This window comes from Canis lupus, chromosome 6 (genome assembly GCF_048164855.1).
Source record: "Canis lupus baileyi chromosome 6, mCanLup2.hap1, whole genome shotgun sequence".
In the NCBI taxonomy this organism is placed as follows: domain Eukaryota; kingdom Metazoa; phylum Chordata; class Mammalia; order Carnivora; family Canidae; genus Canis; species Canis lupus.
In genome coordinates, this window is record NC_132843.1 from 80,006,391 (window position 1) to 80,032,619 (window position 26,229).

Below are 26,229 nucleotides of genomic sequence, written 5' to 3' on the forward strand. Positions count from 1 at the left end.
ATCATAAATAAATAATTAAAATCTAAAAAAAAAAATCTTAAAAAAAAAAATTTATGGAAGGTCCGCGCTGTGACCGAGGGCCTGACACCGGCTGCCGGGCTCCGGCTCCCGCTCCGCCGAGTTGGTGACAGCTTCAGAAACCACAGCGAATTAGCGGAGATTAATTCCCAGGTAGCAGCCAAGGTGGTAAAAAAAAAAAAGAAAGAAAAAAGAAAAAAAAATTAAGATTAAAATTAAAAGAAAGGCACTTAGGAAGTCTGGTGAGCCCTAGCGGAATGCCGCGCGGCTCATCTCATCTCAGCCGAGTCCGGGCCGCCCGGACCCCAGGCCACCGGGTCGCCCCCGGGTCGCGCGGCCCAAGCCCGGAGCCCAGACCCGCAGCCTCCGGAGTGGGGGTGGGGTGGGGGTGGGGACCGGGGCGGGGCCAGCTCTGCCCGCAGCGTCGCTGCCCCGCCCCCTCGCTGCTCCCATTGGTTGCAGGGAAAAACGCCGAGCCAATCCACACACGCTGGAGCGCCCTCCTCTGAGGTCACTTCCGCCGCCGGGGTCAGGCTCCGCCCAGCTGGCCCGGCATCCCTCGCGCCGGCGGAGTCAAGATGGAGGAGTACGCGAGGGAGCCCTGGTGAGCCTCCCCCGCGCGCTTGCCTTGCGCCCGCCCTGTGGGCCGGTGGTGCCGGTTCCCCGCCGTCGGGGGGCGGGACGTGCCGGCTGAGCTCAGTCGCAGGCCTGCCGACGCGGCGTGGGTGGCCGCCAACAGCCGGCGCGCTGGCGACCTTGCTGCGGGCGCGGGGCTCGCTGGGGCGCCCCTGTGCCCGCCGCGGGGGAGGGGACCGTGGGCCTCGCAAGGCCGTCCTCGGGGCCGTGCTGGGGCCGAGCAGAGCCCCCCCGGGGGCGGAGCTTGGGGCCCTCCCTTGGGGCCCTCCCTTGGGGGCTACCTGCGGGGCAGAAGGCGCTGCGGGCGGGGGCGCTCGCCGAGGGCCGTGGGCGGGGGGAATCCGTGCACCGGTTCAGTGTCGGGCCAGGCCCCCGTGCTCGCCGCTTTACAGGTTCCAGGCGTGGAAGCATGATGGGCTCCCCCAGGGCGTGACCCCGGGGTCCTGGGCTCGAGTCCTGCGTGGGCGCCTGCGTCCCCGTCTGCCCGTGTCGCTGCCCCCCGCCCCGTGTTTCTCATGGATAAATACATAAAATCTTAAAAAATAATAATAGTTCCCGAAGCTCGCAATTGCTGTCAGAAGTCTCAGGTTGTCCAAATTTAAGGTCTCCCCGGGGGGGGGGGGGGGCGGCGTAAGAGAGAAATCAAGTCTTGCTGTTTGGGTTAACCGCCTGGGTTATGGTGTTAGAGCAAAAGCCGAGATGCCCTCAACCTGTGAAAGTGCCTAGGACCTGACCATCGGCAGCCATGTTACCTGCCTTGTGCCCTTTTTTAAAGATTTTACTTATTTATTCATGAGAGACACAGAGAGAGGCAGAGACAAAGGCAGAGGGAGAAGCAGGCTCCATGCAGGGAGCCCGACGTGCGACCCGATCCCAGGTCTCCAGGATCACGCCCTGGGCCCAAGGCAGGTGCCAAACCGCTGAGCCACCCGGGCTGCCCTCTTTTTTTTTTTTTTTTTTTTAAATCCCTCAAACGGGGTACAGCGCATGTTTCAGCACCTTCTGGCTCTTTAAAATCACCAAACGTAACGATCTCTCCTCCCAAATCAGTGCTTACATACGCAGAATTCGGCACGCTGTGGACTTGTCATCAGCTGCTGTTGGATGTGACATAATGACACAGGCAGGCAGGAGGCTGAATTTTTTTTTTTTTTTTTCATTTATTCTGTGCAGAATTTACTCCCGGGGCCGTAAGTTTTTGTTTCTTCAGTTTCTTCTGGGATATCTTTTTCTTCTGTGCAACCTCCTCTTCTGGTTTAGGAACAATCTGCTCTTTTTCAGTAAGAATCCTCTCGATGTGGCAGGGAGAGCTCATGTATGGGTTAATCCGGCCGTGAGCCCTGCAGGTTCTACGTCGCATCTTGGGGGCTTTGTTCAGCTGGATGTGCTCAATGACCAGAGAATCTACATCTAAACCCTTAAGTTCGGCATTACACTCCGCATTTTTAAGCATGTGCGGTAAAAATTCAGCACTCTTCTTGGGCCACTGACCCTGTGTCCAGCCCCAGTGTTTGGCCTGCGCACACCTACCAACTCCACCGTTGTAGCGACGGAATGGCACACGCTGCTTCTGCAAAGTGACATCTTTCAGATACTAGGTGGCTTTTCGAATATGCATACCCTTGATGGCTTGGGCAGTTTCACGTGTGTTCTTAAAGTGAACACGAAGATTTGAACCTCTCAACTTGCATGATTTTGTAGGGTTTTTTGGGTCCAGCAAGTAGCGAACCATCTCTGGAGGTCACCTCAGGCCGCTCGGAGGAAGAGGAAGCGAGGCTGAATTTTTTTGACTTTGTTGAGTTAAAGATGTCATAAAAATAATGAGTTTTCATCCACTGATTAGGTGGTCCCTTTCTCTGAGTACGTATGTCCTGAAGGAATACAGTCAATTGTCTGGTTGGTTTTGTAGTCAAAACTGCTTTAATCTTCTGCACTGCCCTGTTTGGTAAGAGTGTTTTCCCAAGTCCACCAGCCTCGAACTACAAGCATCTCTTTCCTCCCCGCACACCCCCCACCTCTAAACAGGTACACCATATGCGTATTGTCACTATCGTACATGACATCCTTAATGTCTTTTATAATAGCTTTCCAATTGCTCTCCTTCCCTCCAGCCCACTTTAATACATCATATGGACTTAATCTTTCTAAATACTTCCTTTTAGGGGCGTCTGGGTGGCTCAGTCAGGTCTGTCTTCGGCTCAGGTCATGATCCCAGGGTCCAGGACTGAGCCCCACGGTATCCTGGGGCTCCCTGCTAAGTGAGGAATCTGCTTCTCCCTCTCCCTCTCCGCCTCCCCGTTTGTGCGTGCTCTCTCAGATAAATGAAAAAATCTTTTAAAAAAATAAATACTTCCTCTTACCATATGTTTCTTTTAAAAAACCCACAGTCTGTGTGACCTAAGGGGAAGGATTTGGAGCTTTGGAGTCCTAGATTTTCTATTTAAATTGTACTAATTACGGGCAGCCCCGGTGGCGCAGCGGTTTAGCGCCACCTGCAGCCCGGGGTGTGATCCTGGAGACCTGGGATCGAGTCCCACGTCAGGCTCTCTGCGTGGAGCCTGCTTCTCCCTCTGCCTGTGTCTCTGCCTCTCTCTCTCTCTCTGTGTCTCTCATGAATAAATAAAATTAAAAATTTTTTAAAAATTGTGCTAATTACTACCTATATGGTCTTGGGCGAATTAATCTGTCAGAGCCTCTACTCGTGTAAAATGGAGGAGACAGGAATACCCTTTTTTGCAAAGTTAAAAGCTTAGAGATTCTATCAGAGAATAACCTAACTTTCTTGAAAATCATAGGTCTTGTTTGAATGAAGGCACCTAAAACATAGTTCATACTTAATAAATAACTTAATTGCATTGTTACTTGTTCTCTGTTACTTGTATTTGTCTAGTATTTCCATTCTTTTAGAGTCTAGCTTCAACCTTTTGTGTAGCTCATTACTTCTTTGTAGGAACATTTTGATTTAGCCAGAGTTTGTGCAGAAACTATTTCCGTCTTGCCTTTACTTTGGACATCTCTCTTGGAATACTCTGGTTGTCTTCTGATCTGCATCCTGCTGTTCTTTACCGATTTTTTTAATCCCGAACTAATAAGATCATGTGGACTAGATCTTTTAGTTACTGGCCCACCACTCAGAGGGAGTCGCTAATTCATTTCCTTTGTGTTTTATATTTCCTATTAGTGTTTCTACCATTTTAAAGAAATTTTCCTAATCATTTTTAGTCTCTAAGCTCTGCTGCTTAAACTGTTAAAGTGAAATCAAGTCACCTTGAACTATAGACTCTGATTCAGTAGGTTCTGGGTAAAGTCTTGAGAGTCTGCAGGTCGGTGAAACTGAGGTGTTTCTGATTCTGCTTTTAGCTCATAAAGCAGGCCTTGCTATTAGCAAGGCCCCAAAGCATCCTGCTGACACTTGGAGTATGTGCATAAGATACTCCGTACAAGTCATTCCTCATTTGTATTATACTTGAGTATGTTTTGACTGCAAGGTTTTGTATTCCTATCCACCAAAATCAGAAATTATTCATTCAAATTCTCCAGCAGCAATTACACTGAATTCACATGTTTACTTGAGTGAGTAGATTGCTCATAGGCTCATTATATAGTGTTTGACCCTTGAGACTAGATCAAAGAAATAGCTTTTATTTGTAGTGGGTTTAAAATGAAATTAACCATTGACAAACTTTTTTTTAAACCTGATTCCTAGAATAGTAGTTCTGTTATGGTCACATTATTCAGATTTCATTGTGTTGTACAGTTAGGTTGCTACATTTGCAAGCTGGGTTTATAATTATTGGAGAATAGAGTATTCCAGTGTGTTAAATGGACCTAATACAAACTAAAATTCTAAGTGCTAACTGGGACTTAGTAAACACAGGAAGAATTTCATATTTCAAAAAATTATTAAATTTGTCTCCCCCTGTCCTTGTTGAATCTTCATTTTTGGGAGTCTCAACTTTAAATTTTGCTGTAGCAGGAGAGCTTACTTTGATCTTTGGAGATTGGATCAACATTGATTATAACATAATTTCTACATTTGTTTATTTGCTTTTGTGCAATGCCCAACTGTTAGTGAATGCACTGATTTTTAAATGAAAATTAAGTACTGTTAACAGTGGGGAGTTAAAGCCAGTTCCATTCCTTATGGCTTAGAACTGAATAGATATGGATACATTCAGAATCCTTTTTCTTTGTCTAAATGTTTATTTTATTGGTTGCAGTGGGCCCTGAATTGGAATCTGTTGCATTCCTTACTGTATTAGCAAAGAAAATTTTGCGGTTTATGAATGAAAAATGCAGTCATCTCTTTCTCTCTCTTTCTTTTCCCCTGTTCTTAGCCCTTGGCGAATTGTGGATGATTGTGGTGGGGCCTTTACGATGGGTACCATAGGTGGTGGTATCTTTCAAGCAATCAAAGGTTTTCGCAATTCTCCAGTGGTAAGTAGGTGAATGGTCTTATTTTACCATCACTTGAAATCTGGATTTGGTAATATCACTGGTGACCATATCATTGGGCTGGAAATGTATTGTACTTCTACTATTTTTCGTTGCTTCTCTATAGGGAGTAAACCACAGACTACGAGGGAGTTTAACAGCTATTAAAACCAGGGCTCCACAGTTGGGAGGTAAGCAGAATTTTTCCATTTGTACTTCAGACTATCTTCTCTTATTTGTTTGAAGATGAAGCTCTGTTTTTTTTTCTTCTTTTTTAGCTTATACCAATTAGTGGTTTTAGTTCAGTCTAGCGGCTTATTAGAAATTACTGTCTCTGTAAGATCTTCTTGATTTATGGTTTATTCAGAAAGTTAACTGGAACTGCTACATCGATTCATTTGAAACTTTCATCTCTGTCCCTCCAACACTCGGTGGTATTTTTGTTTTTTGTTTTGTTTTTGTTTTCTCCTCTTATCCAAAAAGAAGATAGTGTGTTTAAAGCTTAGGTTTGTGAGAGTCAGGAGTGATAGTTTCTGGGGTAATATAAAGCTGAAGAGAATGTGATCTGAAGGATTGGCATTTCATGAGAGAGAAACTGATGATGCTGCTCAGGCTTCTCTCCAAGTTTAGGTTTTATGTTGTGCAGAGGTCAATAAAAATTTGAAAAGAATTCATGACACTTTTTAAACTTGGTTACTTAGAAGTTGGGAGAAGAGAGATGATAAAAAAGCTTGGAGGCTATGTTCATTTACAGAGATACAGTCAGATTGGAGACACCATGTAGAACACATGGAAAAGACTAAGTACTTTTAGTCATCTCCTAGTAAATTTATGTCAGAAGAAATAGTCCTGTCTTTTTTTTTTTTTTTTTCCTGTCTTTGTTTTTAGCATATTTTTCTTTGGAAGACTAGCTAAGGGTTGCCATTTATCGAATGCTTGCTATGTGCTAAGCACTCTCCTAAGGGTTTTACAGCTTTATTTTAATCCTTAGAGTAACACATGAGGTAACTATTATTATCTCCATTTTCCAGATGAGGAAATTGAAGCTCTGAGAGCTGAAGTGATGGTATATCTTTTTCCTTTTATTTCCTCTATAATAATTATACCCCTTGGAAGGTAAACAGTGACTTGATTTTCCTTTGCTTTAATGGTTACCATGTTGTTCAAGAATGATAAGTAGTATTAAAGCTCATGTCAAATCCTGAATGCCCAATAGAAGCAGAAGTCATTCAGATTTTTATATGTCTTTTTAGAGGCTGCTTCTGGGATCCCTGGGTGGCGCAGCGGTTTGGCGCCTGCCTTTGGCCCAGGGCGTGATCCTGGAGACCCGGGATCGAATCCCACATCGGGCTCCCAGTGCATGGAGCCTGCTTCTCCCTCTGCCTGTGTCTCTGCCTCTCTCTCTCTCTCTCTCTGTGTGACTATCATAAATAAAAATAAAAATAAAAAATAAGAGGCTGCTTCTATCATAATAGGATTTTTCAGTGGATTGAAAAACCAACCAGGTAATGTCACAGCTAAGAGGAGCTTAAGGAGACATGACCACTAAATGTAATTTGGTATCCTGGAACAGAAAAAGGTCATAAAAACTAAAGAAATCTGAATTAAGTGTGGACTTCACTTAATACTGTATTGATTTTGCATCATTAATTGTGCAAATGCACCATGGAAATGTAAGATGTTTAGAAATTGGTGAAACTGGATGTGGGATATATGAGAATTTTGTACTATATTCACAGCTTTTCTGTAACTCTAAAACTATTCTAAAATAATCAGGGTGAAATAGAAGAAGAGTAAGTTGTGGTATAAGTGAATTGGGATCATTTATTTCAAATCCTTGGGATTGGCTTTTTTTAAGGAAACCATTGAGAAATCTTTATGGTGTCTTTTTAAAAAATACTGGGATATCTTTAAAAAGGTGTGTGGGGAGGGGGCACCTGGGTGGCTTAGTTGGTTAGGCACCTGACTTTGGCTCAGATCATGATCTCACGGTTCTGGGATCCGACCCTACATTGGGATCCCTGCTTAGTGGGGAGTCTGCTTCTGCCTCTGCCCCTCCCCTCTGCTCCTGTTTTCTCTCAGCTTTCTCTTTCTCAAGTAAATAAATAAAATCTTTAAAAATAAATGAACAAAAATAAAAATACTGGGACGACATTTTCAGTTTAATTCACTGAGCATTTATGAGCTTTTCCAGTAAAAATCCAGGGGACAGGCAGCATCGAAAAATCGTAGTTGTATCCTGAAGAGTCTTATATTTTCATAGGGGAAATTTCATGGGGGCTTTGGACACATACTCATCATTCTTCAAGCATCTTTTGCATTTTAGAACAAGATATTCCAGGCTCACCTGGTACTTTCCCTGCCCCAGCCACAGAGTCAGCTATTTCTCCAAAGAGCTGTGGTTCCTTTTAGTTGAGAATAGTATTTAGAAGCCAAAATCTGGGCACGAAGTGTATCGTTGCTATTGGGGTGTTGCTGTTCCCAGACCTTTGTAATAGAGCTAACCACAACATAAACATATATACCCACATTTATATCTGTATTTATACATACATGTTAAAAATCATGAGCTCACATCAAGACCTCAATTCCCAGTCTAGCCTCATAGGGTTTATTCTTACCTTCTCCCTCCATCCTTGTCCTGCTTGGGCTGTGGCACCCTACGCCAGGCCGCCCCTTTCACATGGATGCATTCAACTCAGTGCCAGGCTGTCCTTCCTTGAGAACCCTTCTTACCCTGCTTGGACTCAAACTGATTCTCATCAGTAACCAGAGCTTACTCTGGCAGTTATTCTTGGAGGATGGGCAGGTTTCAGACTTGTGAGGGAGTGGGAGTGTCTTGTTAGAGGAATTTAGTGAGGTAATTCTAATATACCTGGGCATCAGATATCTCCCAGGGCATATATTTACTGAGTTAGAGGAAAGAACTAGTTTATTTTTATGTAGTATGTGGTATCTAGTATTGGAGCAGAAACGAGGGCTTATGCTGTACTTTAATTGGTTATATCTACTAGATTTAATGGATATGTGAGAACTGGCAAAGGATTCTGGTGATGATCTGGTTTTGACATTTAGTGGAACCCAGTGTGCTGCCCTTACTAACATATCCCTACTATTTTGAGATTTCAGGGGGTAAAGAATAAAGTGACTAGGGCTCTTCTGGGCAGTTTTTCTATAATCATACTAAATATAACAACTCTTTATACGTGCAGGTTGTGTGCACTCATGATAGAGGGTTTGGATAATAAAGAAGGCGTGAATAAATGGAAGTGCTGTGTCACGTCACCCAGAAATGGTGATGATTAAAATCTTGAGGTTGTTTTTCTACATTTTGTGTGTACTTGTATAAGTGTATGTTTGGGTGTTTTTTATTTGACAAAATTGTTAATGTGTTTAGAGGAGTTTAAGTGCCAAATAACTTGATTTAGTGTTTAGTTTCATACTCGAGGAATAAAGGATAGAAAGAAGAGAGGGGAAAAAAAAAAAAAAAAAGAAGAGAGGAAAGGTAATTTCTCTCCCCTTGATGTTCCATAATTCTATTTGTATCATCTGTTAGCCACTTTAGCACATATTGGCTTACACCTAAAATACATTCTAGGACAGCTGGATTTTTTTTGTATCCCTGTTGATTTTCAGAGTATATATAGCTTAGTGACATTTAATGGAAAAAAGAAGAATAGAGATAAGGTAGAGCTATAAAAGAAAAGGAGACAGGGAAGAAGTAGGGTGGCTTTGTTGTGTTTATTGCTTTTTAAACAGAGATACTTGGTTCTGAAAGGGAGATTTGTATTTAGCCTGACTCTTCTAGGCCTGGCTTATTTCTTTTAGGCTTTGGGCCATTGCTAATTTTCCAGCTGATATAATACAACCCACGCTTTATTGAAAAGATAAGTATCCTGACTTTTGTTCAGTGCTTATCCAATTTTGTGTTTGCATGTATTTGTTTGGAGTGTGGGAGTTTTAAAAACATAGAGTTGAAAATAAAAGTAAAAATAAAAACATAGAGTTGTTATTTAGAGTTATTTTTAGCTGTAATATTTTAAATATAAGATGAAAAAAATGAAATTTCTTTTGTTTTTAAATAAAATAGGTAGCTTTGCAGTTTGGGGAGGTTTATTTTCCATGATTGACTGCAGTATGGTTCAAGTCAGAGGGAAAGAAGATCCCTGGAACTCCATCACAAGTGGTGCCTTAACAGGAGCCATACTGGCAGCAAGAAGTAAGCAATCAGTACAAACTAGTAGAAGCAAGACTTTTTGGAAAATCTTATCTGTCTTAACTTAGTGATATCTGTAATACATAAAACTGAGCACTGTTTAATTTAGTATAGCATGAATGTATATGGTGATTTGGGGGAAAAATAAGAGTATTCATTTGGAATGTTTGAGAATGAGAGAGCATGGGGTTCTGATCTATACAGTGGTTAAGAGCAGTTCAGGTTCAGGTTCTGCCTTTTACTAGTGTGTGACTGGGCAGTTTGCCAAACTTTTTGTGTCATAGTTTCCTCATTGGTACTCTGGAGTTAATAATCATACCTGCCATGTAGCATTGTTATGAGTAAAGAGCTTAGAACCACCTTCTGGATCGCTGGGACAGAAAGCAATCCAGAATTTTGGGGGAATTTAGTGGTTTAGGCCAAGGATCAGCAAACTTTTTCTGTAAAGGGCCAGATGATAAGTATTTAAGACTTTCTGGACTGTGAGGTCTTTGTCAAATACTCAGCTTTACAACTGTAACATGAAAGCAGCCATAGATTATATGTAGAAGAATGAGCATGGCTATGCTAATAAGACTTCACATAAACAGACAATGGGCTGGATTTGACCTAAGGGCCTTAGTTTGTTGACACCTGGTTTTAGTCACTGAGAAAGAGGTTTGGGAACGTGGGTAGCATGTAGCCGTATGGACAGCTGTTTACTAAGTCTTTTATTAAACTAGTTTTCTACTAAAGTAATCTCTTTGTTATTAATGTATTCAGATGGACCAGTGGCTATGGTTGGGTCAGCTGCGATGGGTGGCATTCTCCTAGCTTTAATTGAAGGAGCTGGTATCTTGTTGACAAGATTTGCCTCTGCACAGTTTCCCAATGGTGAGTCTTCCTGTTTACTACCATATCTCAAACACTGGAATGGCCTCTTGATGTTTAGAGAAAACCTGTCTTTCTGCTAAAACGTGGTGGTTTGTGATTTCTACATTTGCCATGGTTTATGAGGGTTATGATAATAGGCCCTGATTCTATTTGAAAAGGCGGATGTGGATACAATTATTGTGTTTAACCACAGTAACCAAAATGCTTTGGTTAGATAGTTTGCTATTGATCTTTCTTACAGTTCTTAGGTTTTGCCAGTGCTCATGTGCTCATTCTAAGAAATTACCAGTTATTTTAGAGGGGCTTGAAAAAGATCGACCCTTGCAGATGTGTACAATAATGGTAGTCCATCAGCAACCTCTTAACTATACATGTATGTGCCAGGCACTGGTCAGGATGCTGGGATATAGTGCTAAATAAGGACTTTAATTCCTGTGGGAGATGACCAACTGACATGTTAACAGATAAATGAGATTTCATTGTGTTGCTTGCTTTGGAGAGAATGAAATAGAGTGGAAGAAAGTGGCTATGTTTGAGAAATCACTAGGGTTGGCAGGGAAATTTTTTTGAGAAGTTGGTAAAATAATTTGTTGCTAATTGTTCCTCTTAACCGATGTATAGGGAAAAGTTAAATTGTGGGCAGGGTGATCATTACATGGTCATGAAATACCTGCTTAGCTGTTAAATTGTGTACCTTCTAGTAACTGCAGAAAACGTCTGTTGCCTGTAAAGAGCCAACATTCCCTTTGTCTATAGAGGGACAGTATTCCTTGATATTGGAAGGAAGCAGAAAGATAATCATGAAGATTTTAATAGGAAAAATTTGACCTGGCATTTGGGGAAGGAAATATGCAGAATAGCGACACACGTTGAAAATTATTTTTGGAGCTTGGAAAAGATTCAGCATAGAGTTAGGAATAGATCATAGCTCCTAGTTTGATACGATTTCCCTGAGGCACCTAGCAAGAGATTCAGTGTCTTTTTGGCACAGTTGTAAAACACACTGCTCAGTAGATGCTAGGGATGATCTAGGGACCTTCTGGATCCTCTCAACTTCTGTTCCTATTTTTTGATCATTTAATAATCTTCTGAGTTAATAATCTTCTGATGTGCATTTTCTAATTTTGCCTTTTAATTTGTTTGTACCACTTTCTTGTAGAAGATTTCACATAAAACATCAGAAAAGTTTCATTTTTTCTGGAAATTCAGAGACTAATATAACAAAAACACGAGTTACATTGCCTTTTTAACTTTTTTTTTTAAGTAGGTTCTTTGCCAAGCTTGGGGCTTGAACTCATGACCCCAAGGTCAATCATGTTCTACTGACTGAGCTAGCCAGGCACCCAAGTTACATTGTCTTGTAGAAATTAGTCTTGGTTATTTTGCTTTAGCATTTTTTCCTAGAGAAAAATCTTTAAAAGATAGTGCATTTTATTTGAGACAGAAGATGTGTTTCTGAAAAGCTGTGTTGGGGAGAAATCTTTGAAGAGTTCAACTATTTTTCTAGTTGACATGAAAAGGTTTTTAAAAATGAAAAAAATGAGGTAAAACTGTACCTAAGTAATAAAGGTTATCTTCAGTTTACCTGTTTCACCCAGTATTTTCTCTAGTTTTCTGAAAAGAACAGATAATGCTTTTGTAGTGAAAAAAAAAAAAAAAAATCATTGGATTGAAGTATTGGAAAGCTTCGGGGAATTTTACCACTGCCCTCTTTCTCTCTTTACAGTTATGTTTTAGTCTGCTTTAGTTTCCTTGAGGAAAATAGTTGTGATTATTCCCATAAAAGTCTTTTTTTTTTTTTAGAACCACATTTTCTTTTTGGAGCGCGTGGATGGCTTAGTCAGTTAAGCATCCAACTCTTGGTTTCAGCTCCGGTCTTGATCTCTGGGTTATGAGATTGAGCCCCATGTCCATCTCCTTGCCCAGCCCAGAGTCTGCTTAAGTCTCTCTCTCTCTCTCTCTCTCCTCTCCCTCACTCCCTGCCCCACTCACTCTCTCTTTCAAATAAATAATTCTTTTTAATAAAAAAACAACCATTTAAAAAAAAAAAACAACCATTTTTTTATTAGTTTACAGGCTCTCTCATCCTTTGAAAACTAAAAATTACAAGACTTCGTTCTACAGCAAGCTAGGGGATGTCTTCCCTTTTCAGAATTCATTCTCTATTTAATTGGCTGTATAACTGGATTACTGATTTCTCTTAAAACATGACTAAGGTACTTAAACTTTGTGAAAATAATTTTAAATAGCTACTGAAAAATATGTCAAGAGGTGTGAGATTCTTCTCATCTTTGTAGCAGCTTGTTACAGCAATTATTTTAAAAACTTGAATTCACTTCTTGCTATAATTAATCCATCTGACTTTCCTGGCATAACAGTGGAGAGCTGTTCATTCTGGAGCATAAGGGAAGCCAGGCTGTCATGTTCTACCAAATTTGGAGGCACTCTCATGAGAATTAGGCCGTAGAGATTTCAGAGGACAGCTCTAAGGTAGCAAGCATGTTATTTTTTATTTTTATTTTTATTTTATTTTTTTTATTATTTTATTTTTATTTTATTTTTATTTTTATTGAGTTGACTGATTTACTCTCTACAAAGACTTGTTCTTTTTAATTGTAATATTCAGGTGGTTTTTAAGATGCTTTGCTTTCTTAATTGCAGGTCCTCAGTTTGCTGAAGACCCCTCTCAGTTGCCTTCAGCCCAGTTACCATCCTCACCTTTTGGAGACTATCGACAATACCAATAGGACTTCTTTCCCAGGATTTCTTTAACAGAATGAGCTGTAGTTCAAGAAGGAATTTCAGAAGATAAGTTAAAGTCTGTTTTTAAAACCATAGGTGGGACAGCTATAGCCAAATAGGCTTTGAAGAGACACTTAGCTCTTTTTTCTATTTAAAAGAACATTGGGGGGGGAATGTTAAAAGACAATACATTTATTTATTCACACGTGGATTGCATTTGTGATAAAAATAAATGTCTAATACCTGTAAAAGAAAATATAATAAATGCTTAGAAGATGAAGGACCAAAGGGCAAATGAAGAGTGACCATCATTTCCTTGGGGATTTCTCTGCCTGGTTTTATGTGTCCTGTCAAACAATAAAAAACTAGAACTTGCTCTTTGTTTTAAGATAAGTTGTAGAGTTCTACTCTTCATCCTCAAATATTCAAATAATGCAAAGTTGAATGTTGAATATTGCATGTTTTATAGTTAGGCTCTCATCTCACTTGAAGTAAAATATGAGAAGAATTATGCAGAGTTAACATGGATCATTTCTCAGTAAATACTTTATGGATTGAGGGTTAAAATACCCTTTACTTTGAAAGTAAAATATGGTATTTCTTGGTTTTGAAGATGTCAGATGTAAAACTTTCTTTACCTTTGAGGCTCCTGTGTCTTTTTTTTTTTTTTTTTTTTTAAGGTTTTACTTATTTATTTAGAGAGCCAGGGGGTAGGGGCAGGAGAGGCAGAGAGAATCCCAAGCAGACTCTGTGCTGAGCATGGAGCCCAACACGGGGCTCGATCCCACAACCCTGAGATCATGACCCAAGCTGAAATCAAGAGTCAGATGCTCAATCAACTGAGCCACCCAGGCACCCCTCCTGTGTCTTGGTTCTTGATCATCACCATCCTCACCAGAAACAACTTCTTCCAATTCTACCCAATTCTGTATGAGAAGAATTCATGGAGGGTATAGTAGCCCTGGAAAAGTTTGGTGTTTATTGTGTGCTTAAAAATAAAATGTATGCAAAAAAAAAAAAAAAAAGTATGCTGATTTTAGTATTCCAAGTCCCCGGAAGCTATTCTTCATAAAGGGTGTGATTTGGGATCTGATTGGGCCTGGAAAATGGATTAGCATTTCAGAATAGGCCATTTTTCTGCTCGTATTGGAAATGACATGTGGCCGTACAGAAGGCAGGAGGCTATTACCCATTTGCCTACGTCTGTGTGAAATGGAGAACAAATCCATGTAGCTGTGGTGAACACACATTTATCTTTTGGCCCAATGCCATACACATGGTAAGCATGTAATTACTAATTGTGATCTGATCTTTTTTATTTGGTAAGATATGTATAAAATACTATTTATGCTTTAACCACTTGTAAGTACAGAGTTCACTGACATTTAAATACAGTCCAATATTGTATAGTCATCACAATTATGTATATCCAAAACTTTTTCATTATCACCAACATAAATACCCATTGAATAATAGCTTCTCATTCTACCCTTCCCCCAGGGCCCTGGCAACCACAGTCCTACTTCCTGTCTCTGAATTTGCCTACTAGGTATCTCTTATAAGTGAAATCATACAGTGTTTGTCCTTTGTCTTATTTCATTTAGCATAGTGTTTAAAGGTCCATTTATGTTGTAACATATGCAAAAATTTCTTTTTTGGGGGTAGCTGATTATTCCATTGTATGTATATACCACATTTTATTTATGCATCCATTGAGGGATGTTTGGGTTGCTTCCACCTTTTGACTGTATTGTGAATACTGCTGTAAACATGGGTTAGTCCCTGCTTACAGTTCTTTAGGATGTATGTATACCTAGGAGTGGATTACTGGGGCACGCGGTAGTACTATGTTTGACTTTGTGAGGAACCACCAAACTTCTCCACAGCAGCTGCACCATTTTATGTTACCACCAGCAACGCACAAGGGCTCCAGTTTCTCCACATCCTTGCCAACATTTATTTTCCTTTTTAAAAAATTATAGCCATCCTAGTATGTGTGAAGTGGTATCTCGGGCTGAATTTACAGTCTTCCTAATGACATATGGTACTGTGCTTATTGGCCACTTGTGTATCATCTTTGGAGATTTGTATTTAAGTCTATAGCTCTGACTTTCACAAGTACATGTCTATCGGAAGAGCAATTCAAAGCTGAGGATGTGTTGAATTGCGTACAATTCTCAAAGTCTCCTTACATTCCTTCTCTTAAATGGTGTATCAGTTTGGAAAATAAGTTCCTTTCTTAGGAGTTCTGATTCTTTGAAGATTGTGTATATGTGATGCTTGCTGGTATGTTTTTGTCATTTTATGGGTTAACTCTGGAGTCTTCAACTCAGCATATCTGAAGCAAGCCTTAGTTACAGGTGACTTTCTGGAATTAGTGAGGTAGAGAAAAAATTTGAAAAAGATGGAAAACCAGTTATTTTTAATAATTTTATTTTTTTAATTATTTTTTTTTAAGGAGGGGCTACAGAAGGCGAAGGAGAGAGAATCTTAAACAGAATCCATACCCAGCACAGAGCCCGACTTAGGGCTCAAATTCATGACCCTAAGATCATGACCTGAGCCTAAATCACGAGTCGGATATTTAACCGAGTCACCCAGGTGCCCCAAAGAGAATAATTTTAAATTTTATTCCACTGTCTGCAGGACACTAGATCGAATAAAATCTTGCCAGTATGTTCCCCGGGCTTCCTGCCTCTCTCCTCCTCAGTTGATATCCCCCTTACTCTTTACCTCTTGTGGTTAGGAGAGGCTTTGCTCTTGTGGAAAAGGCTTTCTACCTTTAATGCTAGAGCCTGGCTTGAGGGCAGTAGTTCAAACTTCTCTAGAGATGAGAGGTAGAGAAAGAAGGTGTAAAATGGGGAAAACAAACTTTATTCCTTTATTTTTCTGCTTGAAACCACATGGAGCATCTGTGGTGTTCCTGGCACAGGTGTTTTGTAACAACCCAAGAGCTTCTGTGCTCTGCCTGCCCCCCCTCTTTGCTGGCTCATTCCCAGCTCGGGTGCCTTCTCTGCAGTCTAGTGGGAGTGCTCGGATTGAGCCCAGGTCTTTCCCTATGTGTTGTCACACTCAGCACAGTAGGAGGAGATCGCCAGGGGAGTTTTACAGGGAACACTCATGCCTGCCACCTAGTTTCTATTAATCTTTTTCAATTGTAGCAAACAATAGAAAACTAGGTTTAGATTTTATTTTTATTTTTAAAGATTTTTACTTATTTATTCATGAGAGACACAGAGAGAGAGAGGCAGAGACACAAGCAGAGGGAGCAGCAGGCTCCATGTGGGGAGCCCAATGTGAGACTCGATCCCGGGTCTCCAGGATCACGCCCTGGGCAGAAGGCGGTGCTAAACCGCTGAGCCACCCGGGCTGCCCTAGGTTTAGATTTTATTTTATTTATTTATTTATTTATTTTTAGGTTTAGATTTTAATAAATGTCTTAAAACACCAACTTGAAGTTTGTAATAAATATTTTAAAACTAATTTTGGTATACTAAAGTATAGCCCAGAATAAGAGCTAAAATAACCAAGTTGTTTTAATGATCACAATAAATAATCGGAGAAAGAAGCAGACAGAGAGGGGGTTTCTCCCTAGGTCTTTCCTGGAATAATGGAGTGAGTGAGTTGCTCAGTTTCAAGGTTGAAATGCCCGTCTGAAAGATCCCATCTGCTCTGCCGTTTTTGATGAGTCTCTGACAGTTGGTGTGAAATTGGCATGTGATCATTTCTGAGTCAGGGTTTGGAAGACATGCGGGTACAGCTGCATCTACTACTGAAAGCCCGTCAGTTGTCATAGATGAAATGTCTGCAGTTACGAAAGCGTGGTCATAGCTCCACCCTGTGGTGTGCTAGTCCTCGTTAAAGCTGTCTCCATTCTCTGATCTCCCCGTGGGTCAGCACGCTACACCTACACGCAACCTGTGTTTGTAACTCGTCGGAACACAGCCACGTCCTTCCACATTTGTGCTGTGGCTGCACTCTTGCTTCGATGGCAGAGTAGACTAACGGTAAGAAAGACTGGCCTGCAACCAGCACGAGAGAGGCAGGATTGAGTCTCAGTAGCTGCTAGAATTGAGCTTCTTGAGGACAGGAATGCATTTCATAATAGGTACTTGTTAAATATTGAGCGAATGAACAAATTATAAGCAGATGTGTCTGTACCCAATTTATTTATTTATTTATTTATTTATTTATTTATTTATTTATTTATTTTTAAAGATTTTATTTATTTATTCATGAGAGACACTGAAAGAGAGAGGCAGAGACACAGGCAGAGAGAGAAGCAGGCTCCATACAGACAGCCTGATGTGGGACTCGATCCCGGGACTCCAGGATCACACCCAGGGCCAAAGGCAGGCACTAAACCACTGAGCCACCCAGGGATCCCTGTACCCAATTCAAAAGTCTGAAACGTTTCAAAGAAGTTCTTATGAGATATTTCAGGCACACAAATGTAATTTTAAACATACCCATGTACCATCCATGTTGCTCAAGAAAGAAAACCTGCATCAGGCAGTTGAAGCCTCTTGTGTGTGGCCCCCTGATTCCATTCACCCACCTCCCCACAGGAATCAGCTATTTTCCTGAATTTGATTATTGGCATTGCCATGTATTTATTTTTAATTGATCACTTTAATCTGAGACAATTTTAGATTTACAGAAAAATCGCAGAAATAGAATTTCAGTATACTTTTTGTGCTGCTTTCCTTTATGTTTTAACATCTGACATGACCGTAACACCATGATCAAAACTAAGACATTCACATTGGTCATATTAACTAAACTATAGACTTTCTTTTAATCTCATGAGTTTTTTCTGTAATTTCCTTTTTCTGTTTCAGGATCTAGTACACAATGCCAAATTCTATTAATCGTCAGGTCTCCTTAATCTCATCCAATTTATGACAATTTCTCAGTCTTTCCTTGTTTGTGATATTTTTGTTTGTGAGGATACCGTTATTTTGAAGAAACCCTCAGTTTGCATTTGTCTAGTGTTTTCCTAAGGTTATGCATTATTAGAAAGGACAGCACACAGATCTGCCTTCTCAGTGCATCTTGTCAGGGGGCAGATGATGTCTGTATTTATTACTGGTGATGCTGACGTCGATCACTTCATTAAGGAGGTATCTGCTGGCTTTCTCCACTGTAAAATTACCACTTTCCCCTTGGTAATAAATATCTGGGGCGGGGGGGGGGGGCAGATACTTTGCAAATGTCATTTTTTTTAAACATTTGCCCACTAACTGCCATGTGGCTGTGATTTTCTGTTTTTCTCATACCTTCTGCATTAATTGGAATTCTGTAAGAGCTGCCTCTTTTCTCTCATTTGTTTTTTCAGTTATTTATGTTACTATAGATTCATGGGTCTTTATTTGGAGGCCATAACCCACTACTAGTATTTATTTGCTCAGGTTGTTCTAAGTTTGCCCATTGGGAACTCTTTCATGTCAGCTCTTAGGCTCTTTCAACATTGCTTTTTTTTTTCTTTTTAAATTTAATTTAATTTATTTATGATAGTCACAGAGAGAGAGAGAGAGAGGCAGAGACACAGGCAGAGGGAGAAGCAGGCTCCATGCACTGGGAGCCCGACGTGGGATTCGATCCCGGGTCTCCAGGATCGTGCCCTGGGCCAAAGGCAGGGGCCAAACTGCTGCGCCACCCAGGGATCCCCATTGCTTTTTGTTTTTGTTTTTTTATCCCCTAATTACTTCCTACCACTGCAAGATGCTCCAAGCTCATCTATTTCCCTGCTCAAGCCCTGGAATGCACCTTTTTCCCAAGGAGCTCTAGTTCCCTTCATGGGATAATGGTATTTAAAAACCAAAATTCTGGTTCGTAGGTATGCTCTTCGCTACTTGGGTGTCCCTGCTGTTAGTCCTTTTCAGAGGATAAAAATAGGAAATATATGTAATATACTAACTCATGCACATACACAGCTTTATTTCTATATCCGTAATACAAAAACCATGAGTCCCTCCAACTCCAGTCCAGCTCCATAGGATTCATTCTGGCCATCTCTCTGTATTTCTAACAGTAAGCTTGACTCTTGTTATCTATAATAATTTGCTGCTTTTTAAAAATTATTATTATTATTTTTTATGATAGTCACACAGAGAGAGAGAGAGGCAGAGACATAGGCAGAGGGAGAAGCAGGCTCCATGCACCGGGAGCCCGACGTGGGATTCGATCCTGGGTCTCCAGGATTGCGCCCTGGGCCAAAGGCAGGCGCCAAACCGCTGCACCACCCAGGGATCCCAATTTGCTGCTTTTTAAAAAAAGATTTTATTTATTCATTTGAGGTAAACAGAGAGAACAAGCAGGGAGAGGGGCAGAGGCAGAAGCAGACTCCCCGCGGAGGAGGGAGCCTGATGTGGGGCTTGATCCCAGGACCCTGGGATTGTGACCTGAGCCAAAGGCTGATGCTTAACTGACCGAGCCACCCAGGCGCCCCAATAATTTGCTTATTCAATCCTAGTTACATATAAGGTGATTTCAGAATTGCTAAACCATACCTCTGTGAGAAATATGCCATCCAGAGTACAGTGTTTGTCAGGATTTACTCAAGACATTTTCCAAAACTATTTAGGTCCACTTCATTGTAAGGTCCACCCCCTTCTTTGTGGCTACGTGGTTCACTGGTGACACAGCCAGACTCGTTTGCTGCAGCACGTGTTCCATATTTCACATCCTGGTGGATTTTTGTTTTAAATTTACATTCAGTAGAAGTCACTCGTTGTGGTGTACAGTGATGTGGATCTTGATGAATGTGGAGGGACAGGTATCCACTGCCACAGTTTGACACACAACAGTTACATCACCCCCAAGATTTTCTCGTGCTGTCCTTCTGTTGTCAACCATTCCCTCCAACCCATGGCAACTGCTGGTATGTTTTTCTGTCTCTGAGTTTTTCTTTTCAAGAGTTTTGTACAGATGGAATCCTACAGTAGGTAGTCTTGCATCTGGTTTCTTTCAGTTGCCAAAGTGCATTGACGGTTTGTTCCTGATGTGTGAATCAATAGTTTGTTCCTTTTTTTAAAAAATTTTTTATTTATTTATGATAGTCACAGAGAGAGAGAGAAAGAGAGAGAGAGAGAGAGGCAGAGACACAGGCAGAGGGAGAAGCAGGCTCCATGCACCGGGAGCCTGATGTGGGATTCAATCCTGGGTCCCCAGGATCGCTCCCTGGGCCAAAGGCAGGCGCTAAACCGCTGCGCCACCCAGGGATCCCAGTTTGTTCCTTTTTATTGCTGAGCAGTAAGTAGTCTGTTGTTCATTTATTCACTAGCTGAAGGACATTGGGTTGTTTCCACTTTTTGGCGATTGTGAATAAAACTACTGTAAACATTTGCTTACAGTTTTTTTGTGTGAACATGTTTTGATTTCTCTTGGTAAATACCTATGATTACTGGGTCATAAGGTAGGTATATATTTAATTTTACAAGAAATTGCCAAAATCTTTTCCAAACTGACTACCATTTTGTACTCCCACCAGGAACATAGGAGAGTTCTGGCAGTTTTGTATCCTCATCAGCGCTTGGTAGTATCAATTTTTGTTCTTGTTTTTTAAAATTAGCAATTCTAGGTACATAGTGGTATCTTGTGGTTTTAGTTTGCATTTCTCTCGTGACTAATGGTGTTGGGCATCATCTTTTCATATGTTCATTTGCCATCTTTATATCTTTTTAGAAAAGTGGTTCAAATTTCCACCTATTATTTTTCTTATTTGGTTTTGAGAGTTCTTTGTATATTGTGGATACGAGTCCTTTGTCAGATGTTGTATTTATAAGTATTTTTTGCACGCTTTGTTAAAAATTAGTGGTGTGAGGCTGTTTCTGGATCCTCTGTTCTGTTTTACTCTTCTACGTGTCTACCTTTCACTGGTACTACACTATAGCTTTATATTAAGTTTAAAAATTGGGTAGTGTGAGTCCTCCAACTTTGTTTATGTTTCTCAAAATTGCTTTGGTTATTCTCTTGCTTTTGCCTATCCCTACAGTGAGCTTATTGATAGCTACAAAAAAGCCTGCTGGAGTGTTTTTTGGGGTTGAATTTCATCAGTATTCCATAGTTTTTAGCATACAGATCCTGCATACGTTTTGTTACATTTAAACCTAAGTATTTCATTTTGGGAATGTTATTTAAACGGTATTGTTTTTAAAATGTCAAATTCCATTGTTCACTACTAGCAGATAGAAATACAATTGATTTTAAGACTTTTTTTTTTTTTAAAGACTTTATCTGAGAGAAAGAGAGATCACAAGCAAGGAGGAGGGATCAAGGGAGAAGCAGACTCCCTGCTGAGCAGGGAGCCTGATGGGAGACAAGATCCCATGACCCCAGGATATAACCTGAGCCAAAGACAGACGCTTAACTGACTGAGCCACCGGGGCACCCACAATTGACTTTTATATATTGATCTTGGATCCTGTAAATGTGATGAACTGTTACTAGCTCTAGGATCCTTTTTGTAGATACTTTGAGATTTTCTCTGTAAACAGTCATGTTGTCTGGAATAGAAACAGTTCTGTATTTCCCAGCTATGTGGCTTTTTTCTCTTTTTCTTGCCTTTCTGCAACAGTGCAGTATCGGATAGTAGTAGTAGGAGAGCACATCCTTGCTTTGTTCCCTATCTTGAAAGGGAAGCAGCCAGTATTCACCATTCTGCATGTTATCTGTAGAATTTTTGTAGATTCTCTTTATAAGGTTAAGGAAGTTCCCTTCTTTTCCTCGTTTGTGGAGAGCTTTTGTTTGCTTATCTGTTTTGGTCATGAATGGATTTTTGTCAAATGCTTTTTCTGCATCCATTGAGATGATCACATGGCTTCTCTTTAGCCTGTTATTATAGTGAATTAACATTGATTAATTTTCAAATGTGAACCAGGCTTACACTGCCAAGATAAACCCTACTAAGCAATGATCTGTTATCCTTTTTATGTATTCTGGATTGATCGACTGATGTGTTGGTGATAATTTTTGCATCGATCTTTTTTTTTTTTTTTTTTTTTAATTTTTATTTATTTGTGATAGTCACAGAGAGAGAGAGAGAATGAGGCAGAGACACAGGCAGAGGGAGAAGCAGGCTCCATGCACCGGGAGCCCGACGTGGGATTCGATCCCGGGTCTCCAGGATCGCGCCCTGGGCCAAAGGCAGGCGCCAAACCGCTGCGCCACCCAGGGATCCCTGCATCGATCTTTATGAAGAATATCGGTCTGTTTTCTATGATGCCTTGGTTTTGGCATTAGAATAACATGGATCTGAAAATGAGTTTCTACCTTTTCTGTTTTCTGAAAGAGATTGTGTAGAACTGGTGTTTTTTCTTCCTTAAATGTTTGATAGAATTCAGGCATTTGATAGAACCATCTGGGCCTGGAGTTTTCTTTGTTGGAAGGTTTTGTTCGTTTGTTTTAAAGCTTATATTTATCTATTTAGAGACACATACACACACACACACCACGTGAGCAAGGGTAGGGGCAGAGGGAGAAGGAGAGAAAGAATCCCCAGTAGGCTGTGCTAAGTGCAGAACCTGTTGCTGGGCTTGATCCCACCACCCTGAGATCGTGACCTAAGCCAAAATCAAGAGTCAGACACTTAATGTACTGAGCTACTTAGAAGCCCCTGTTGGAGGTTTTTTAAGCTACAATTTCTTTAATACAGGATGTTTTATTTTATTTTAATTAATTAATTAATTAATTAATTAATTTAAAAGGATTTTTTAGATTATAAATTCCTTCTTGGGTGACTTGGTAGTTTGAGTCTTTTGAAGACTGGGTCTGTTTCATCCATTTTGTCAAATTAATGAACATAGAGTTGTCTGTAGTATTTCTTTTTGTTGTTCTTTTTAATGTTTAGGAGATCCATACTGATACCTTCTTTTGTTCCTGATACTGACAGTTTATGTCCTCTCTTTTTTTTTGTTGGTTTAGTTTAGGTCAATGTTTATCAATTTCATTGATTTTTTTTCAAAGAACAACTTTTGGTTTCAATGATTTTCTCTATTTTTCTGTTTTCAGTTTCATTGATTTATGCCTTCATTATTTCCTTCTGCTTGCTTGGAGTTTAGTTTACTCTTACCTAGTTTCTTAAGAATGAAGCTTAGATGATTGATTTGAGAACTTTCTTTTCTAAAATAATCAATGCTATAAACTTCCTTCTAAGCACTTTGCTAGCTGTATTCCATAAATTTTTATATATTTTCATTTAATTCAAAATATTACTATTACTTTCAGTAGGTCCCACACTCTGCATGGAACCCAACATGAGGCTTGAACTCATGACCCTGAAATCAAGACCTGAGCTGAGATCAAGAGTTGGACCCTTAACTGATTGAGCCACTCAGGTGCCCCTAGTTCAAAATATTTTTAAATTTCCATTGACCCATCCTCTTTGAACCATGGATTATCTAAAACTGTGTTTTTCAAATTTCAAATAAATGGGCATTTTCCAGATATCTTCCTTTTAACTGATTTCTAATTTAACACTGTTATTTGAAAACACTTTGTATGATTTCTATTCTTTTTAATATGTAAGGTTTCCTTTATGACCCAGTCTAGGGCCTATTTGCTGAATGTTCCATGTGTTCATGAAAAAGATACACACTCTGATACTATTCTATGAATGCCAAGTGGTTGGTTGATAGTTTTGTTCAGATTTCACATATCCTTAATGATTGTCTGTTTACTTGTTCTATCAATTACTGACACTTTCGAGTATTGAAATCTCCAATTATAGTTGTAGATTTGTCTATTTCCCCTTGGAGGTCCTATCAGTTTTTGCCTCGTGTGTTTTGAAGCTCTATTGTAAGCTCAATACACCTTTAGGATTGCATGTTTTGGGGTAACTGACCCCTTTATTATTATGTAGAATTCCTCTTTATTGATGATAATATTCCTTATTCTGAAGTTTACTGTTATTAATATAGTTACTCCAACTTTTCGCCTAGTGTTTGCTTAGCTTTATATATTTTTTCATCCTTTTACTTTTAACCTATTATGTCTGTATATTTAAAGTGAGTATCTTTTAGACAACACAGTTGGTGTCTTGCTCTGTTAGTCAACTAACAACCTCTTCTAACGTACGTTCACACTCACTATGATTATTGATGTAGTTGGATTAAAATGTACTATCTTATATACTGTTTTCTATTTGTTTCATTTTTTCTGCTTACTTTTTTCTTTTTTTTTTCTGTCTCAGGCATGTTACTCAAACTTAACAATCCCATTTTAATGTTTCTATGAACTTATTTATATGTATTTTTTTAATTGCAAAAAAACCTTTTTTTCATAGTTAGGGTTTACAATATACATCTTTAATTACAGATAAGGACCTTCCAAAGTGTATTTTTTTTTTAAGATTTTATTTATTTACTCATAGAAACAGAGAAAGAGAGAGAGAGGCAGAGACACAGGCAGAGACACAAGCAGGTTCCAAGCAGGGAGCCTGACGCGGAACTCGATCCCGGGTCTCCAGGATCACAACCCGGGCTGCAGGTGGCGCTAAACCGCTGTGGCACCCAGGCTGCCCCACCAGTGTGTTTTCAATTCCTCCTTCTCTGGGGCACCTGAATTGCTCAGTCAGTGAAGCGTCTGCCTTCAAATCTCGAGGCATGATCCCAGGGTCCTGGGATTGAGCCCCGCATCCAGCCCCACATCGGGCATTCCGCTCAGCGGGGAGTCTGCTTCTCACTCTCCCTCTGTACTCTCTCTCTCAAATAAATAAATAAAATCTTTTTTTTAATAAAAAAAATTAATTCCTCCTCCTCATCCTTTTGCTGTTGTGCTACAGTTTATTTTTATATATTCTGTAGACACACAGCACATTGCTGCTGCTTTTGCTTTGTACAGTAGGCTTTCAAAGCAGAAAGGGCTTGGTGTGCAAACCAAGGCCCGTGGGCCAAATTCATCCTGCCACCTCTTTTTGTATGTCCTGCAAATTAGGAATGGTTTTTAAATTTTTTAATGGTTGAAAAAATAAAAAAATTCATAATATATGAGAATTAGATGAAACTAAAATTTCAGTGCCTATTAAAGTTTTATTGGGGGCAGCCCTGGTGGCGCAGCGGTTTAGCGCCGCCTGCAGCCTGGGGTGTGATCCTGGTGTCCCGGGATCGAGTCCCACGTCGGGCTCCCTGCATGGAGCCTGCTTCTTCCTCTGCCTGTGTCTCTGCCTATCTCTCTCTCTCTCTCTCTGAATAAATAAATAAATCTTTTTTAAAAAATAAAGTTTTATTGGAACATAGTTACAGCCATTTCTCTGTTTTGCCAATGTCAGCTTTTGTACTTTAAGGCAGAGTTAAGTGGTTGCAACAGACTATAAGGTCCACAAAGCCTAAAATATTTGTCTTTTACAGAAATTTTTTTTTTTGCCAGCCTCAGTTTTAGAGCAGTTCAAAGTAAGAAAAAGATTATTTTATTTTACCTGCATTTATTCAGTTTCTAGCACTGTTCTTTGTATGAACCTAAGTTTCTGTCTGATACCTTGTTCCTTCTGTCTGAAGACCTTCCTTCAACTTTTCTTTATAGACTAAATGTGCTAGCCCTTAATTCCCTCAGTTTTGGTCTGAGAAAGTCTTTATTTCCTCTTCATTTAAAAAAATATTTTCTTGGGATGCCTGGGTGGCTCAGTGGTTGAGCATCTGTCTTTGGCTCCGGGGGTCGAGTCCCACATCAGGCTCCCCCGTAGGAAGCCTGCTTTTCCCTCTGCCTGTGTCTCTGCCTCTGTCTCTTTCATTAATAAATAAATAAAATCTTTTAAAAAAATAAAAAGTATTTTCTGTAGGTTAACAAGTTTTTCTCTTAGTGCTTTAGTCATATTTCATTGATGTCTGGTTTGTATCATTTCTGACTAGAAACCTACCGTAATTATCTTTGTTCCTCTATATGTCTTTTATTTTCTGGCTTTCTTTAGTATTTTCTTTTTTTTTTTTTTAAGATTGTATTTATTTATTCATGAGAGACACAGAGAGAGAGGCAGAGACACAGGCAGAGGGAGAAGCAGGCTCCATGTAGGGAGCCTGACATGGGACTCGATCCTGGGTCTCCAGGATCATACCCTGGGCTGAAGGCAGACATTCAACCACTGAGCCACCCAGATGCCCCACTTTAAGATTTTCTTTTCAAAAAAAAAAAAAAAAAGATTTTCTTTTCATGTTTTTAAAACTATGATATGCTGGGGCACCTTTCACTCAGGGCGTGACCCCAGGATCCCGGGATCGAGTCTCACATTGTGTTCCCCGCAGGGAGCCTGCTTCTCCTTCTGCCTGTGTCTCTGCCTCTCTCTGTGTGTGTCTCTCATGAATAAATAAAACCTAAAA

General features: G+C 40.2%; 1 protein-coding gene across 2 annotated transcripts; it reads left to right on the plus strand.

Moving 5' to 3' along the window:
• The first annotated feature begins 485 nt into the window (after nt 1-485).
• Nucleotides 486-13,563, plus strand: TIMM17A (translocase of inner mitochondrial membrane 17A). 2 transcript variants are annotated; one of them, XM_072831415.1, is made up of 6 exons: nt 486-622; nt 4,992-5,091; nt 5,216-5,279; nt 9,179-9,307; nt 10,067-10,177; nt 12,839-13,563. In XM_072831415.1, the coding sequence occupies exons 1-6, from the start codon at nt 597-599 to the stop codon at nt 12,922-12,924; spliced, it is 516 nt and encodes a 171-aa protein (XP_072687516.1). In that variant the 5' UTR covers nt 486-596; the 3' UTR covers nt 12,925-13,563. The 2 variants fall into 2 exon arrangements, with proteins under 2 accessions (XP_072687516.1, XP_072687517.1); XM_072831416.1 differs by lacking the exons at nt 9,179-9,307; nt 10,067-10,177; nt 12,839-13,563 and adding exons at nt 6,120-6,154; nt 8,917-9,092.
• Nucleotides 13,564-26,229: the final 12,666 nt, after the last annotated feature.